The 19731-nt window shown below is 36.5% G+C and overlaps 1 protein-coding gene across 3 annotated transcripts in view; it reads left to right on the forward strand.

The window, feature by feature from the left end:
* MAGI3 (membrane associated guanylate kinase, WW and PDZ domain containing 3) overlaps positions 1-19731 on the forward strand; it is a 195644-nt gene that overhangs the window by 108819 nt on the left and 67094 nt on the right. For all 3 annotated transcript variants that reach the window (XM_033092762.1, XM_033092763.1, XM_033092761.1), the window contains exons 2-3: positions 3290-3406; positions 16798-16917. In XM_033092762.1, coding sequence (XP_032948653.1) covers positions 3290-3406; positions 16798-16917 — 237 coding nt within the window. The remainder of the gene's footprint in view (positions 1-3289; positions 3407-16797; positions 16918-19731) is intronic.

Raw genomic sequence — 19731 nt, forward strand, 5'->3', positions numbered from 1 at the left:
AATAACATTCTGTCCCCTTAGGAAAATTCTTTCCGTTTCTTGAGGCCAGGAGGTCCATGATGACTACGATAGCCAATATATTTTATTATTAATTATTAATCCTAAAGAATGCCAACCCACATAATTTTCTAATCTTTTATAATTGACTTTTCATTGCTATTTGTAATATTTTGTCTCCAACCTCATGATAACTTTTTTGAATAGTTGCACATTTTATGAAATTGTCCCTCACCCTTTTTTTGCAAGTGTTCATCTCAGTGTTGCGCCCAGAATCCCAGTAGAAGTTGAGGGTGAAAATTGAGAGTACATTTCCAGTCCTGATAATTCTAGCTGTTTTTCTTTAAATCTGTGAGGTCTTTCTGCTTTAACTGGCCTGTCAGTCTTAAGATCTTGTAGGCCCTTGAAAACAGGAATTAACTTGTTTTAACTTCATTGCCTCTAAAGAGACCCCCCCCCACCCGCCATGCTGTAATTTGTGATCTATGATTTTTATTATGGCTTTGACTTTCATTATATCTCATTTAATGGCAGTTATTTTTGTAGATTAAAATCCAGTCTGGGTTCTTAGCATTTTAGGGTTATGTCCGTGATTATAGCCTATAATATAGTAAAGCTTTAAATTTAAAAACAAGAAAAAAGAAAATTTTGAATAAAAAAATGTTGATTCTGATTGTCTTCTTTAATTATATAGGCATTCTTCTTTAAATTAAATCTATTCATGAAAATGTATTGGATAGCAGATTTTTAGGTATTGCGGCCTGCATTATATTATTTTTAAAAAGAAAAAATGATGTATTCTGTCTATTCAGAAACCCTATGGGCCGGTCCAGTGGCTCAGATGGTTGGAGCTCCGTGCTCCTAACTCCAAAGGTTGCCAGTTCGATTCCCACTAGTGGGCTCTCAACCACAAGGTTGCTGGTTCAACTCCTTGAGTCCCGCAAGGGATGGTGGGCAGCGCCCCCTGCAACTAAGATTGAACACGGCACATTGAGCTGAGCTGCCGCTGAGCTCCCAGGTGGCTCAGTTGGTTGGAGCGCGGGCTCTCAGCCACAAGGCTGCCGGTTGGACTCCTGCAAGGGATGGTGGGCTGCGCCCCCTGCAACTAAGACTGAAAGGACAACAACTTGAAGCTGAACGGCACCCTCCACAACTAAGATTGAAAGGGCAACTTGACTTGGAAAAAAAAAAAAAGTCCTGGAAGTATACACTGTTCCCCAATAAAGTCCTGTTCCCCTTTCCCAATAAAATCTTTAAAAAAAAAACCCACAAAAAACACTAATCAAACTTCCACAAATATCACTAAAACACTTTTAAGCACTTACATAGCAATCAGCCAAAACTTTTGTACAATATTTGTTATAAAACGTTTGAAATACTTCTTACCTAATGTTTAAAACAATTAATGAACTCATTATCGGGTATGTTTTTGTTCAATAAACAATGAGACTGTGCAGTATTGATTACGTATTAGGGTTTTCTTCTAGCCAGCAACGAGCAAGTACTATAATATAAATTAAAAAATGAAATAAGATTCCATCTAGATTGGACTCCAGTTGGTGCGACCCCTAAATGCCTGGCAGAAGCAACTTGTGGGACTAGGGATTCTTCTGTGCTCTCCCTGCAAACCTTTCAGGTTTCCTTCTTTGATCATAAAGGTTCCCTTCTCCCGTGGCATCTGTTTTTGGCAAGGCAAAACAGGGACTTTTTGGTTTCTGTATGTTAGTTCTGGATCTGAGTATTATCTCTAACTGTAGAAGCACTCTGATTTTCTGCTTATATTAACACCTTCTCCTATGGGTTATGTTTACATATACATGTGAGAAAAGACCAAAAGAGGGGCTTAGAATGTTATGTTATGGAATAATAGTTAAAATAATGAACTGATCTGTAGTAACCTTTCAATTTATCTAACCTTGTCAGAACTCTGCTGTTTCAAATAAAACAAAGAGAATATTTTAATCAACTAGTCATTTCTTCAGTAAGATCATCTATTTTGTCAGCATTGCTCTTTTCTAATTATCTGAAGCCTTATCTACTGAGCAGTGTTTGCATTACTTTGATTTCAATTTTGAGTTCAATTCTGATTACAAATTCACTGCTACCAGATTTTTGCAATCCCGTATATTCCTGCGTAATAGTTCTTTGAGATCCCCTAACAGTCCTCTTTTTCTTTCCTATTTCTCCCACAAATAAGAAAAAATATCTTTCACTCTTATTTATTCACATTATCTAGGAGTCAAGCAAGTGGACAGAAAATGCCTGTTCAATTTAGTGATAGACAGCACTGAGGAGGGCCCGTTTCACCTTTTTGAAGATCAGAAAAATGGCCAGTGTGGGTGAACCATATTGGAGAGGGGGAAGAGTGAACAAGTTTTGGCCAGAGCTGGCCAGAGCTAGAACAAGTGGGGCCTTCTAGGCTCTGTTTAGAAGTTTGGATTTTATTCCGAGTGCAACAAGAAGCCTTGGGTGGCTCTGAACAGAGTAGCGGTTATCTAATTTATCTTTTAAACCCCAATGGCTTCTGTATGAATGGTGGGGGCAGGAGGGAGGCAAGAATGGATGCAGGGAGACCAACCAGAAGGCTATCATTGGAGATTTCCAGATGAGAAATGATGGTGGTTCAGATTAGAGTGGTGGCAATGGAAATGGAGAGAAGTGGACAGTATGGGAGATGTTTGGGAGGTCCAGCTAATAAAAGTTGCTCATGGTATTGGATCTGGGGGATAGAAATGAAAAGGAGAAATCAAGGATGACTTCTAGCTTTTGGGTCTGTTGCATTTCGTTGTTGCTACTGTTATTTTCTAAGGGAAACCAGAGGAGAGGAAAACGTTGGGGGACAATGGCATTAAGAGTTGTGTTTTGGCTCTCTGAAATTTGAGATGCTTATTTGACTTTCAAATATATCTGTAATATGTATGAACCAGTCTGATGAGTTTGGAGCATGGTGGAGATAGGTCAGGGATAGAGACATGGTAATAACTTGAAAGTTATCAGTATATAGACATTGTTTAAAGCCATGGGACTGAATGAAATTACCTTGTATATTCATCATCTCTTACTTATACCATCTCCCTTCTTACCATGTAAGATTATGCCCATATTATATTTATACAAGTATATGTTTTAATTATAGTGCCTCTAATAATTTGGTGTTAGTTATCTTGTTTTTAGAGAAATATTCTGATTTCTTCTGTTTATAGCTAAATGTCTTAAGAGTATTCAATCATTAACATCTATATTTGACTGGAGAGCTAATGGTTGTTTTGTCTTCTGTGGTTTCCTTTTGTAGGCAAAGTCATTAATAAAGATTTGCGACATTACCTGAGTCTTCAGTTTCAAAAAGGATCAATTGACCACAAACTGCAGCAAGTGATCAGAGATAATCTCTACTTGAGAACCATTCCATGTAAGTAAAAGATGGAACAAAGGAAATGAGCCAAAATGTCTTTATGTAACTGATCAAATATCTAGAAATAATTCAGTAGAGTATCTCATATAAAATTGTGAAGATGAAATTCGGGCGCAAGAATGCAACAAAACTTGGAAAAAAATTTTCAGAGGACTTTTCAGGGGTTTTGTTTTTCAGAGTAGAAAAGCCAGAAGATTCTATATTGTGACTTTTTAAAAGGTTGTTAGACTTTAAGAATATCTATGTACATGTTGCTAACTAGATTTTATTTCTGTAAATCAATTTCTACAGCATATGCAATAAGACTTTTTTGCGCAATGTCTTATACACTGAGAACAAACATATTTGTATTAATTATTAGGACATTACTAATTTTAAAATCGGCTCCTTTCCCAAAGGAAAACAGGAAGAAGCATACAGTGCCTTCTTCGTTGTAATCCATTTTGAATTTTTACCTTAATGTTGGTGTTTCTGTTCCAGTATTAATGGTTTTCATAGAACATAGTTATTGTTGTTATGGTAATTTGGGTTTTTTAAAAACACATAAGAGATCATGTATACTTAAATTTTGTCTTTAGTGCAGGTCTGGGAAAAAATAAAAAGCAGTAACCAATAAAAGGGTATCAAAGGACATTCAGGTTTGTTTTCCTTTTCAATACCGGGGGTGCCAAAAAAATGTATACACATGAGTTGTATTCATCTTTTGTTATCGGTATATATTGAGTATTACAATTTTAATACAGTTTTTTTCCTTTCTTAAACTGCGTATACATTTGTTTTTGGCACCCTCTGTATATTTGTAACTCCTTGTAGATACTAGCTTTTGTTTTTATTTTATTTTTTTAAGGGGGGTGTTGCCCAGCTCAAAGTGACCCATGCAGGGATTGAACCGGCAACCTTGGTGCTATGTACCAGCACCATGCTCTAACCAACTGAGCTAACTGGCCACCCCTGGACACTAGTTCTTATGATGACTCTGGAATTCTTGATTTCTCTTTCTTGTTACTTCATCTTGCACAATGTCCAGTCAATCACCAAGCCTTCCTAATTATGCTTCTTAAATATGTATCCTTCCCTGTGTTAGACCCTCACCCTTCCTTGCTTGGACTTTTTTTTTTTAAAATAACAAATAGCATTATGTACTGGCAAAGATGTAGGTAAATCTGAGTTCAAAAATCTTGATTCTGGCATTTGACTAGCTGCTTCACTTGGGCAAGTTACTTAATCTTCCTGAGACTCAGAATCTCTCTCTGTAAAATGTGAACAACAAGACTCACCTCATAGATGAATTAGAATTAAAGTAAGAGCACGAGTGTAAACTACTTGGCCTAGAGTGGCACTGAAGCAGTGTTTGTCCCCTTCACCGTTCTAACTGCCTCCCCTGCCTCCCATGTCACCTCCGTCTAGTCTGTTTTCAAAATGCAGGTGTGATTCTTGTCCATCTATCCTCCCATTGACTACAAGTCTAGACTCCTTCGCATGGTATAAAATATTTTGGTTTTTTGTTTTTGAATCTGACTCCTTATCTATGATTTCTTCCAGGAAATCTATCTTGTCAGATTTCAGAATTGCTACGCCTGCCTCCTTTGCATTGGCCCGATAGATCTTTTTATTATTTTATTTTTCTGAATCTCTTTGTTTTATGAATAGTGTTGGGCTTTGTAGCCAGTGTCACATTTTTTTTATATTTATTGATGTGCTCATATCTTTAGTCTCAGTTTTGTGATGTTTTCCTGTTTTTACCCATATATAACTCTTTTATATAAAAAGGCTTTCACTATGTACTCTAATTTGATCTCTCTCTTTTCAGAAAGGTTTGTGTTTTTATTCTAATGGCTTTATATAATACTCTTTGTTCCTCCTCCCTCCTTTTTGTTTTTACCCCTACGCGAGCATTATTAAAATTATCTAGCCATCTCTTCTTCTCCCTTCTTTCCCTCTCCCGTCATCTGACTTGAAGTAGTATCTTTTTTTACTCCCAACAAATATAATGCAATCAGCAAGCTCGTTCTACTTTGCATATGTTTTCCTCATTCTCACCATTGTTTGATACTTGAACTCTATCTATATTGGCAAAGTAAACAGCCATTACATAACTGCACTCTCCACTTTATAATCATCATTTATTCTTTATTCTGGGGGTAAATGCATATTTAATCTAACTACAACCTTGTGTTGTTGTTTCTTCAATAATCATGGTTGTCTAAAGCTTGTTCTCTGCTGGATTTTTACAGATCATCATAGCAGTTTGTCATTTTTAAACTTTAAAGTTTGGATAGATATGTTGGCTCATATTTTCTTTTTTTGTCTATCTTAATTATATTAGTCAATTACCTAATTGTCTTATGCCATAAAGCATTGCTTTTAAAAAGTCTGAAAGCAATCTGATTTTCATTCCCTTAATAAGTAACTTGGTGTTTTGCCTGCACGGGGTGTCTCAGGGTTGCATTTTTAGTGTCATCACGCTAGAGCTCCCTCTTTCCTTGTTTTAACAGTTAATAAATATATGTGCTAGTACTTTCTGCTGTCCTCTGCTACTTTTATTTGGATCTTCTTTGTAATTTACGTCTATCCTGGTTTTGCCGTTTCTTTTTAGTGTGAGCTTTTGTCCTAGAAAGGAGCTGCAATTTATGTAGTTTTAATTCATAGGGTCCACACAGCTGCAGCCTTTTCAGATCCTGACAAGACTTCTTAACTTACAGATTGAACTGTTCACAACCCCATCTGGCCTCTAAATAATACTTTTTGCTAAAAGATACCAGATCTTCTGGGAGAAAATTCTGATTCCAGGTCTGGAGCAAGGAAAGTACAAGATGAGCTTGGAATGTCTAATTGTGCCAGAAAGTATGTAAATGCTTAAAAAATTATGGGCCATATCAGAAGGACATTAAAAAAAGAAAAAAATACCTAGAGGGGTTCCCATTGACAAAATAACTCATTATATTAAGCTGTCCTTGTTCAAGTTACCGTGTAGTTTCTTTCTCCTGTTTGGACCCTGGCTGATACAGAATTGGTTCTGGCAGGGAGCCCAGGAGACAGACCCTGCAAGAAGGAACTTCAGAATTGGTTTTGGTTGTGTTTTTGGGCTTGAGCACAGCGCCAAGTTCCTTCCAGTGGGAAGTAGGCTTGTAATTCATGATAAGAGGTGGCATCACAGTATAATTTGTGGTTGATTGGAATGAAATGCCAGCTGAACCAAGTGTCTGGGGAACCTGGCCGATGGCTGCACATGACCCCTATACCAGTACCGATGGCTGCAAACACGGCGGTTTAAGAGAGAAAATGACAATATAAAATCAGCTGGTTTATTATTATAAACTGATATAACAACATTATAATAACACGCTTAAATTACCTGATACAGACATTTGTTAATAGGAAACCTTAAAAGAAGGGAAAATTAACACAAAATAAATGCCACATAAAAGTCATTAAAATTTTGAAATATGTTACCATACCTGTGTAATATTTAAATTTTTCACTGCTAAAATAAAATGTAAAGCACATAAATTATCAATTACATTATCTGATGGTCTTGATCTTTGTTTGGTAATAAATATTCCAGACATAGAAAACATTTCTTTCATTTGCATTGATTTTCAACATATAAGATGATTTTCAACAAATCATCTTCAAATCGGGCATTGGTCATTGGTCATTCATGTAAGCTTGTTATCTTTTTGTATTGGATTTTTTTTTCTTTTTATTATACAGTTCTATGACTTTCACCATGTGTAGATATTTGTGTGAACACCACCACAGTCAGGATACAGAAGAGTTTCATCACCCACCAAAAACTCCTTCGTACTGTCCCTTTCTAGGTACACCGTGCCCTCACCCCTACCCACAATAAACAACGGAGCGGTTCCCATCACTAGTATTTTGACTTTCCCAGAATGTCATATAAATGGAATCATACAGGATGCGACTTTTTCAGACAAGTTTCTTTCTTTTTTTAAAGATTTTTATTAAAATATAGCTAACATACAATATTATATTAGTTTCAAGTGTACACCGTAGTTACTCAGCATTTATATACCTAAAGTAGTGATCACCATAAGTCCTGCAACTATCTGACACCGTACCACTCTATCACAATATTAGTGACTATATTCCCCAAGACTTATTTGTTTTACATCTGGAAATGTGAACCTCTTATTCCCCTTCACCTTCCCCCCCCTTTTTAAATTTTTCAATTACAGTTGACATTCAGTATTATTTTATATTAATTTCAGTTGGACAGCATAGTAGTTAGACATTTGTATAATTTAAGAATCCCCCTGACTAGTCTAGTACTTACCTGGCACTATACTTAGTTATTACTATATTATTGACTATATTCCCTATGCTTTACATCCCCATGACTATTTTGCAACTACGAATTTGTATTTCTTAATTCCTTCACCTTTTTCACTGTGCCCCCCAACCCCCTCCCATCTATCACCCCAACAAATCTAGGACCCATCTGACACCGTACATAGTTACTACAATATTATTGACTATGTTCCTATGCTATACCCTACATCCCCATGACTACTATATAACAACCAATTTGTACTTCTTAATCCCTTCCCTTTTTTACACACCCCAACCCCCCTCCCATTCTGGCAACAATCAAAATGTGCTCTGTATTTGTCAGTTTGTTTTTGTTTAGTTTGTTCGTTTTTGTTCTTTAGATTCCCTTATAAGTGAAATCATATGACATTTGTCTTTCTCTCTTGACTTATATTCCGCATGATACCCTCTAGGTCCATCCATTTTGTTGCAGATGTCAAGATGTCATTATTTTTATGGCTGAGTAATATTCCATTGTATTATTCCAGGTATATACCATCTCTTCTTTATTCAGTCATCCATTCAGGGACACCCAGGTTGCCTTCATACATTGGCTATTGTAGATAATACTGCAATGAACTTATGGATAACATGTCCCCTCGAAGTAGCATTTTGGGTTTCTTCGGATGACTACCCAGAAGTGGGATTACTGGGTCCTTTTTTTGTCACTTGTTATAGCCTTTGTTTTGAAGTCTATTTTGTCTGATATAATAAGTATTGTTAACCCAGCTGTTTGTTTGTTTGTTTCCATTTTCATGAAATCTGTTTTTCCCATCCCTTTGCTTTTAATCTGTGTGTGTTTTTCAATCTGAAGTAAGTCTCTTGTAGGCAGCACCCAATGTATTTTAATTGGAGCATTTAATCCATTTATATTTAAAGTAATTCTTGATATATATGTAGTTATTGCCATTTTATTATTCATATTTTTTATCTTTTTGTTTGATTGTTTTAAAGAAGACCCTCTAACATTTCTTGTAATACTGGTTTGGTGTTGGTGAACTCCTTTAGCTTTTTCTTATCTTGGAAGCTATTTATCTGTCCTTGAATTCTAAATGATAGCTTTGCTGAGGAGTGCAATCTTGGTTGTAGGTCCTTGCTTACTAGCTTTTCATCACTTTGAATATTTCATGCCAATCCCTTCTGGCCTGCAAAGTTTCTGTTGAGAACTCAGCTGACAGTCTTATGGAAGCCTCCTAGTAGGTAACTAAGTACTTTTATCTTGCTGCTTTTAAGATTCTCTTTGTCTTTAACCTTTGAATTTTAATTATGATGTGTCTTGGTGTGCACTCTTTGGGTTCATCTTGTTCGTGACTCTCTGCACTTCCTGGACTTGAATATCCATTTCCTTTGCCAGGATAGGGGAGTTTTCTGTCATAATTTCTTCAAATAGGTTTTCAATTCCTTGCTCTCTCTCTTTCCCTTCTGGTACCCCTATGATGTGAATGTTGGTACACTTGATGTTTTTCCAGAGGTCCCTTAAACTACCCTCAGTTTTTTTGGATTCTTTTTTTCTTTTTGCTGTTCTGCTTGGGTGTTTCCTGCTGCCTTCTAAATCACTGATTTGATTCTCTGCTTTATCTGTTGATTCCTTCTAATGTATTTTTCATTTCAGTTATTGTATTCTTTATTTCTGACTGGTTCTTTTTTATGTTTTCTATCTCCATTTTTATGTTTCCTATCTCTTTGTTGAAGTTCTCCCTGAGATCACTGAGCATCCTTATAACCAGTGTTTGGAACTCTGTGTCTCATAGATTGCTTATCTCCATGCTTGTTATCGTTCTTAATGATGAAAATACTTTGTCTCCTTGGTCTGATTTTAGTTTTGCCTTTGAAATCTATGTTGCTTTTACTTTGGATTTTAGACCAGTTTCTGAATTCAGGTTGGAGTGTTCCACATCAATATTCACTTCTTCTCTTTGCATGTTGTCTGCTAAAGTATTTACAAAGCACTGAAGCTCTATCACAAATACTCAAACAGTGGAAAATGCCAGAGAACACTGTTGACTAGTACTCGGATAACATGCAGATCTCTTAATAAAGTTAACATCATTACACAGAATCACATGTCAAAACTGTCAATTTGAGGACTTATTTAGCCTCCAAAACGTGCAAATTATTTTTGAATACCACTCGTAGAATGTATATAGAGCATAAATGCATATAATCTCATAAACATTGTATTTGCAAGAAAGACCCACCAGTACCCGACAGGCCTTGACCATATATACCTCAAGCATAGGAACAGCTGCCAGTGAGAGACTGCGTGAGCAGACGGTGACTACTGCCTTCCCACACGCTTCTGTCCTGGTCCCCAGAAATGTCAACTTGAACATTTGATTCTCCTTTTTAGTGTTTCTTGCTCTTGCTTTCAGTTGATATCAGTAGATTCCTTCAAACAAGTAACACCTCTGCGTCAAATCGTTACGCTTTCCTTCTCACAGAAGGATTATAATACTTATTTCTTGTTTTCCCTATCGACTGATTCTTCTTGAGATTTAGAAAAAGTAAATTTGCCGAGAAACTCCAAGAAGGAATTCCTACATGGAAACACTACTGTAAGTCGACTCTTATACTGCTGGTGAGAGTGCAAAGTAGTACATCTACTTTGGGACATTTTCTTCTGAAGTTACACTTCTAAACACACCCTTACCATGTGACCCTGCAATTCCACGCCTGAGTATTAACCCAACATAAATTTAAAGATATGCTTACCCAAAGACTTGTAAACTTATAGCAGCTTTATTTATGACATCAAAATCTAGAAACAACCCAAATGTCCATCAATGGTGAATGCATAATCAAATTTTTGTATATCTGTACAATGGAATACCACTCAGCCATCAAAGGATATTGAACCACAATATGGATCAATCTCTAAAGTGTCACACTGAGTGAAAGAAGCCAGACACAAACCACTGCTAGAATCAAATTAATGTATGTTTCCATTTGTCTGAAATTCTATTGAAGGCAAAACTAGTGACAATAAGTCAGTGGCTGCCACAGGGTTGGGGATTGCAAAGGGGCACAAGGAAACTGGGTGTGATGGTTCCCAAAACTCATAGAAATGTACTGTTAGAATTAGTGAATTTCACTGTAGGTAAATGATATTTGAATAATGTGACCAAGTACACTCCTACAATTGTATTCTTTCATACCATCAACAATATGAAAGTTTACAAAAAGATATCATTTATGATAGCATCAAATATTTGAAATATCTAGAAATTAATCTTTGAAGAAGTGTAGAGATCTCTATAAGATAAAATTTAGGGACGTCAAAGGTCTACTTATCTCTGGAAGAGATTTCTTGCTCGTGGATTAGAGACTCAATATGGTGACAATATCAGTTCTCACACTGATGAATAGATTCATTCTAATCCCATAAAAATTCCAACATTTTTAGCCTGTTCATCTGATTCCAGAATTTATATGGAAAGGCTATGAATAGAAAAAACAAAATAGGTGGACTTACTCTACTATATCAAGATTTATCGTGAAAAATATAATAATTACAACACTGTGAGAATGTGCAGAAATGGTCATTGGATAAATGGAATGTAATAGCCCAGTGACAGACACCTAGTCTTACACAGACATTTCTATGTACGATTTCTATGACAGAAGTGCTGTGGCTGATCAGAGGGTTAACTAATTGCTGTTTCAATAAATCATGTTGAGTAGCCATTTGGTAAAAAAAAGAAAAGTGGGCTACTACCTCCCATCAGGCCCCCGCCCAAAAATCTACTTTAGTGCATTAAGCTACTAGGTATGAAAGGCAAAGCTATAATGCTTTTTAAAAAGAGTATAGACTATCCAGATGGTCTTGAGAAAGATTTCTTCCAGGCACGAAAAGCATTAGATACAAAGGAAAGGATTAATAAACTTGACTACATTAAAGTGAAAAACTTCTGTTGTCAAAACAGCATTAAAAAAAAAGGTGGAAAGCAAATACAGAGTGGGAGAAGTTATAGTCTGTTCTGCTATAACCTCTGTTTCTAGGATGCAAATAAGTTCATATGTGATTGGTAAATCGGTAGGAGAATGATGTCAGTTTAACTGAGGTAACACTGGTTCTTACTCCGTTTACCCCAGCAAGTTAGTATTTTGCATTATCAAGTAGCGGTGAGTAAACAATGGATATACAAACATAGCTGAATGTTGCATGTACGATACAGGAGGCTCCTTCACCTCCGTTTGGCCTCTTTTCTCAATTTGAACATGTGCTTGACCTTAAAATTGGTTATTGTACATTTTGCTTTATCTTCATTATTCATTAACCTCAACCCTTCTTGTATAGCCTCAACCTTTCTTGTGCTCCCCTTTCTGTCAAGCTACCTTTTCATTCCCGCGCCCACCCCCCCCACTTTTTTAAAAGACAAAGTATTTTATTTACTGGAGTATTTATGATTAGGAATTTAACATGGCTTTTAAACTGTAGTAACATTTTTCGTCAGGATTGTTAGTGATTTGCTAGTGTCGCCAAGTTGCAATAGGTTTTAAGCGATCAGCCCTGAACCCATCTGCGCTACCATCTCTGTTATTCTTGGTGCACAATTTTGCAGAAAGCACTGTTTCAAGAAAGCCAATTTCACATGTTAGCAGAAACACCCCATTTGCAAACATCAATATGAAGTCCAATTATTTCACAGTTTAACTTCTCCTCTATAATTGGAATGTATCTTACAGTAGGATGGAATCTTTCCATGATAATTGAAATGTTATAATAAATTTGTGTTTTCTTTTTTAGGGATAAAATCATGGTGCATTTTAGAAGCTGTTGTTTACTTAGATTTGATGAAGTACTGTAGTATCCAGCAAGTAAAAAAAAAACAACTACAAAGCAATTTTAAAAAGGCAGGCGACCCGATAGAGAAGTGGCAAAAGACTTAACCAGCCACTTCACAACAGAAGAAATCTCTATGGCTAGTAAATCTGTGAACAAGGCAGTTTAATCTCAGAAGGCAGTTGCTCAGTAAAAGCATGAGCTGCCTTTACATACTCAGGATCTTGCCAGAAGTTTAAAAACCCCATGACAAGTGTTGATGGTATGATTCCATTCACGTGAAGTTACAAAACAGGCACATCTAAGCTTGCAAGTGCACTACTTAGTGGGTAAAAACATTTTTAAAAAGAAAGGAAATCATCACAGTTGTTAAGTTGGTGGCTCTCTTTGGGCATGGAGAAGGGAGGGAGAGAGTTATGATTGGAGACACGCCAGGGGGATTTTGACATCCTGGTAATGTTCCGTTTCTTCACCTGGACAAATTTGCTTTATGGTTACTTGCTAAACTTCATATATACATTTTATGCACTTTTCTGTAGATTTCTGAATAAAATCAAAAGGGGGGAGTGATCAGTTATGTCAAATGTTGATGATAAGATCGGTAATATGCGGACCGAGTCTTGACCGTTGGGGGTAAGCAACGTGGAAACTACAGATGAGCACAGCTGATTGTCTCAGTGGACTGATTGGGGCAAAGAGATGATAGGACAGGGCTCAAGAGAGAATGACAGGAGAAGAACTGGAGACGGTGAGTAAACAACTTGTTGGAGGAATGTTTATGTTAAAAGGAGAAATACAGTGGTGACTGGAGGGGATGTAGAAAGCTTTACATGAACTATTTAGACTATCAGGATAATATAAAGATACATTTTTCTGGAATGCTGAAGGTCATGGGGTAAGGTAGGGGAAGGGAAGGGAGAGCACGTCATGTGTATGGGATTACATTTGGGGGGTAGTGAAAATTGTTAATGCTTATATTCGTAAAGAGAATTAACGTTAAAGCTACTTTGTAAGTCTTGGAAATACGTGCGTTGGAATCACACATAACATTTCATATCTATTCATGGAAAGAACCATGAACACCATCTTGCTCAATATCCCTTTGCAGAAAGAGACAGAAGCCCAGAAGGATTAAGTGCTTGTTTAAAATTGTACCATTAATAGTAACCCCAGACTAAAACATGGAATCGCTCCTGTCTCTTGGGTCAGTACTCTTTTTATAGTATTATCTCTAACATGGTTTTCTCTTAAATTGGGTTTTATATGGTCATTATATTTTATAGGCGAGATTATTTGGATAATATTTCAGTTCGCCTTTGCTGCATAACAGACCACCCCAGAACTTCATGGCTTAAAATCACCGTTATGTGTGATTTCTCATGATGCCGTGATTTAGCTGGGCTCAACTGGGCGTACTCACGTGGTTACAATCATTGGCAGCACAACTGGGTTGCAGAGGCCAAGATGTCCTCCCCCACATGTCTGGGGCCGTGGTGCTGTTTGCTGGCTGGGGATCTCTCTTCATTCAATAGTCTAGCTGGATTTCCATACATGGTGGTGGGAGCATCCCAAGAAGGTAAAGAAACCAAGCCTAGACTCCTGAACTTGAACAACATCACATCTTCCACATTAAATTATTCAAAACAAGTCATAAATCCAGTCCAGATTCAGGAGGTGAGACAACAGGCCCCATCTCTTGATGGAAGGAGGTGCAAAGTATTGTGGCCATGTTTTTCCATCCATCACAGATAATTACACATTTTCAATGTAATCACTGAATTTATCTTCGAGTGTAAGTTTTACTTACTATGGAGCTAAAAGCTGTTGATTTGGGAGAATCTGGCAATGCGGTTTTAGTCAACATATGAGAAACAAAATATTGAAAAGAAAAAGTGTTATATGAAGAAAAAGGAAGTTATGTTTTCCAGATTTTGTATCCTCTGTGCTGTGAAACCGATAAAGAAATGTTCATTTTTTTATAAAAAGTTGGGTAAAAATAAGGGGGAAAATTCATTGAATACAGTCTTTATTGCTTAGAATGTTGGCTTAATCATTATTTTCTGATAGCATTACCACGAATGTTTTATCATCATCTTTGCGGGTGTTTTTCACGTATTACAGAATGTAATAGAATATTACAACTAAATAGTATAAGCAATTAGTAGTTTCCCATGAATTAATTTATAATAACAGCATATTGCCAGGCACTGTGCTAATTATAATACATTTGTGTAAAATTTCACTTAATTAATTAATAACTGTATGGAGTACCTACTCCTATTCTCACACTGTGCCAAGACTTGGCACTATTACTCTGAACCGAGTAGTCATGGTCCCCACATACCCTAGATGGGATTCAGGGAAGTTTCTCTAAAAAATGTTCTAAGCCGGGACCTGAAGAATGAGTAGTAGTCAGCTGAAGTGAGAGTGGGAAAGGGGATAGGAAGTCTTCCAGGGAAAGGAATGGCTTGCTCAAAGGCCTTGGAAGTAAGTGAGTGCGAGAAACATTAAAGGAACTGAATGTGCACGACATGAGGCAGGAGAGACGAGACGCTGGAGCGGTAGAGTCTGGATTTTGTGCCAAGGATCATGGGAAACCATTGATGGGTGTAGAGTGTTTTGCTCAGAATATTGTTTTAGAAACGTCACTGGCTGCAGCCTGGGTAAAGGGTGTAGCCAGGGAGAAGAAAGGGTTGACCTCAGGAGACCCAACAGTATAGGCCACAAAAACGATATGAATTAGGTGAGTATGAGAGTGAAGAAAAGTATTAGGTCGGTGCAGAAGTAATTGCGGTTTAAAAGGTTAAAAATAATTGCAAAAACCGCAATTACTTTTGCACCAACCTAATATATAACTCCTAGAGATATTCAGGAGATAGAATGAACCAGATTTGGTGACTGGATGTGGAGGGAGGAACCCCAGATGACTCTCAGGTTTCTGGCTTGGAGTGCCCTTAATGAATAGGGAGGGTAAGTGGAAGAAGAAGTTTGGGGGGCATCCTGGGGCAGGATTTGCTACAATCCCAATTCTAGTTCCAGGCAAAATACCTTGATCTCTTTTATATTCTCTAGTATTTGAACTGACATTTTTAACATTAGGTCAATAAAGTATTAATTGTTGTTCAGTAAAATTGTATCAAATGGAGCAATGCTGATAACCTGAATTTATATCTTGGATCTGAAAGAAAGAACAGTTGACCCTTGACCAACTCGGGTTTGAACGACATTGGTCCACTTTTATGCGGATTTTCTTTTTTAAGTAAATACACAGTCAGCCTTTTGGAATACCTGGGGTTTGCACTGAGGATTCAACCCACCACGAGTCGAAAACAGTATTTTAGATCCACAGTTGGGAGTCCGTGGATACGGAGGGCCAACTGTATACATTGTTCTAACCATTTTATATAAGGAACTTGAGCATCTGTGGATTTTGGAATCCATAGGGGATCCTGGAGCCAATCCCCATGGATACCAAGGGATGACTGTAGTTAAGTGTTTGGGGTGTCTTAAGGTACACACAGATTTTCAACTGCATCCGCCTGCATTGTTCAAGGGTCAATATATTTTAGCATGAATTCCTTAATAGATAGAAATTTAGTGCTCTGTGGCTGTAGTGAATTTCATTCAGCAGTTTCCTTACTGTTTAATTTTTTTAAATTACTTCAAGAGAATAATGGCTAAGAAGCAATATGTGAAAACCTGTCTTAAACATTTGTCTAAAATAATTTCATAATATTTGTCCAAGTTTTGAAAATAGAGTTTATTAAGAGAACTTACAAAAATTAGTTTTCTCTTTTTTTTTGTCTTTCACTACTCTAGTAAGTGGAATGTCAGTTTCTTTTCTCTAGGTAAGAAAAAAATACCTAAGATAACTACATAAAAATGAAGTCTATCACTGGTGGATTTCTCTCTTCTTCAAATGTTAAGTTATAATAATTAAGGTTTAACAGAAGAATTAACTGTTGTGTCTTGGAAAATGAAGCTTTCTTTGACACTAAAATTTTTTTGTCTTTGTAGTTTTGAATGTCATAGCTATCTGTAGATTTCATTAAAATATATTTTCTCATTCTACATTATTTATTGTCCTATTTTCACTTAGGAATGTTAATTTGCCTAAAATTTTCTGATCCTCTTTCTAGTAGGTACAGTATATAATAGTCTGTTTCTCCCATGTATTCTCTGTAGACTGCATTTTCTATTATTCTCAATATTCTGTAAATTTAAAAAGCACTTTACAACTTTTCTTTTCTTGTTTTTTTTTTTCCCTTAGGCACAACAAGGGCCCCCAGGGATGGGGAAGTACCAGGGGTGGACTATAATTTCATTTCTGTTGAGCAGTTCAAAGCACTGGAAGAGAGTGGAGCATTATTAGAAAGTGGAACGTATGATGGTATGTCCCCACATGTTGACAACAGCAACCCAGAAAACTATCGGAATGACTGCAGTTATTTCAGAGGGAATTTGATTAGTAAAATACCATTTTTTTTAAAGTTTCTTTCTGTCGATCTTTGGGGAAATTTTCTTGTGATTAGGATATTTGTAACCCACTGGTTAAAATGGGATTAAACAATAAACAAAAGGATTGCATCATATTATAAAGTCAATTGTGCACAATATACCAAAATTATTCAGACTGAGCAGTCTGCAGATTTCATAGTAATTCATATTCATCATATGAGCTCAGCAAATATTTGTAGATTGCATTCTTCTATTTGTGATTGAGAATTCAAACACTGTACACTTTTAAAAGTCTATTTATACCTTGGCAAGCTTGGAGAAAAGAGAATACAGATGGGGGAGGGGGCGATAACAAAACAGAAGGATTGGTTTTATTTTCGTATCTCTTTCTTCTACCCACTTGATTCTAGGAAGTACATATTTAAGATCAATTTCAATTTGTAAGTAATTCTATGTTAGATCCTTTTTTTTCTGCTTATCTAACACTCTTCACTGGCAAGCTCGTCCACTCCCGTAGCACCTATCCTGTTCCAACATTGCTTTATTGTGCTATTATAATTGCCTTTTTCACGAGCTCAGTGAAGGCAGACGTCATGTCTTTGACATGGTGTTCAATAAATATCCCATCTCCATTTCAACATACCTGATGTATGTGCTTGTGTTCTATCGAAAAGAGTGATTCTTCATAATTTCTCCTTAGCTGCACCATGAGTTCAAAACAGTGCTGTCCTCAGGTACTTCCTCCTTTTTCTCACCGTGCCCATCTCATCATTTCTTCCTTTGCAGCAGATTCCTCAATGCCTTTCTTCTCACTTCCATTATCTCATGATAGGCCCACTGAACTAGCTCCTGTCTGGGCTATTGCAGTTGATCTCATTTGTTCCAGTTTCTTCTCTACCCTGCCCATTGCTACCATGCTAGTATTTCTCAAGCACAGCTCTGCTCATGTCTCGCTCCTCTTCAGAATCTTCAATGATTTCCTTCTGCCTGCTAAGTTTGTCTTCGCTCCCATCACTTATTCGCTCATTCATTCATTCATTCATTCATTCGATCCTTCTTTCATTCATTCAACAACCCATTTATTCAGTACCTACTACATGCCAAGCGCTATCAGAGGAACTAGAAATCCTATGATGAACAATATGGAAATGATACTGCCTTAATAAATCCTGTACCATATTGGGGAAGACAGTCCAAACAAAATACCTATAAATTGAGATGTTATGAAGGAAACAAAAATAAGGGATTTAAAGAAAATAGTAAGAATGTCTTATTCAAATAAGGTGGCCAGTGAAGACTTCTCAGAAGGAATGACAGCTACTTCTGCCAACCTGATGGTGGTAGAAGTGGCATCTCATTTGAATTTTAGTTACGTTGGTAGTCAGAGAGTTTGAGCACCTTTTTATTTGCTTGTTAGATTGCTTGGATTTCTGCAAATTGTCTATTCATTTGCTTTCTCTCTTTTTTTAAATTTAAAAATGGGATCTCAATCCCTTTTCAGTTTGCAGACATTCCTTGGATAGTTAGATATTTATCTAGATAGTAATCCCTTATGGGATATAGATATTTTCTCGATTCTGTCACCTAATAACCTTGTCCCGTGTTTCTTCATTAAACAGAAATCCTTAATTTTTGTCTGATTTATCACCGTTTTCCTTATGATTTGTGCTTTTGAAGTTTTGTTTAAGAAATCCTTCCCTGCCTTTAGTAGATCACAAAGATATTCTCCTACATTTTCTTCTGTTAAGTATAAGAATGTGACATATGACAAAGTGGCATATTACATACTATAACTTACTGGGTGTTCAAAGGAAATGCAAATTGAAATAACAATCATACACCATTTCACATCCATCAGACTGACAGAAATTTTTAAAGTCTGATAACTGTGGGAAATGGTAACTCCCGTACACAGCTGGCAAGAGTATAAAATGATACAATCAATCCCTTCGGAGAGCCTCTTGGCAATAGCTAGTAAATTTGAAGATGCACGCAACTGTGACCCAGCAGTACCCTGTCTAGATACCTATTCTAGAGAAACCCTTGTCTATGTATATATGTAAACATGTACCAAAGGAGTCATTAGAGCACTAGACAGCAGTTAAATGATTTGAATCTACATGTATCAACAGTAATAAGTTTTAGAAATATAATTGTATAAAAAGAAAGTTGCAAAAGGATACATATAGTATACTTTTTAGAAAAAAGATATGAAATGTTACAAAAACACTTATGAAGCTTTTATGAGCAATAGTATTGATAAGTTATGTATGCATATATGTGTCCTACATATACGCAATATGCAGAGAGGCACGTGCTAACCTCAGGATAACTCAAGGAGATAGTGGGACACATGCTAACCTCAGGATAACTCAAGGAGAGAGTGGGAAGGACAGAGACAGGAATTTAGGGCTTTAATAGTCTATGTGACCATAAATGTTATGTCCTTAAAGAAGAAGAAAAGGGAGACCGGAAGAAATCTGGCAAAAGTTAGTATCTGGAGAATGTGTAAATAGATAGATAGATAGGTAGATAGATAAGGATATTTCTAATACTATTCTAATACTTTTGTCTGTGATTTTATATATGTTTAAAATATTGAATAGTTGATAGTTCTATTATAAAAATGAAAAAAGCCTTCAGAAAAAAAAAAAGAGAGAAAGGAAAGCTCGAAAGCAGCTTCTAAAAGATAAACAACTTCCTGTTCATCACTATAGAGGGTTCACAAACCTTGTAATTTTATACC

This window comes from Rhinolophus ferrumequinum, chromosome 22 (genome assembly GCF_004115265.2).
Source record: "Rhinolophus ferrumequinum isolate MPI-CBG mRhiFer1 chromosome 22, mRhiFer1_v1.p, whole genome shotgun sequence".
Taxonomy (NCBI): Eukaryota; Metazoa; Chordata; class Mammalia; order Chiroptera; family Rhinolophidae; genus Rhinolophus; species Rhinolophus ferrumequinum.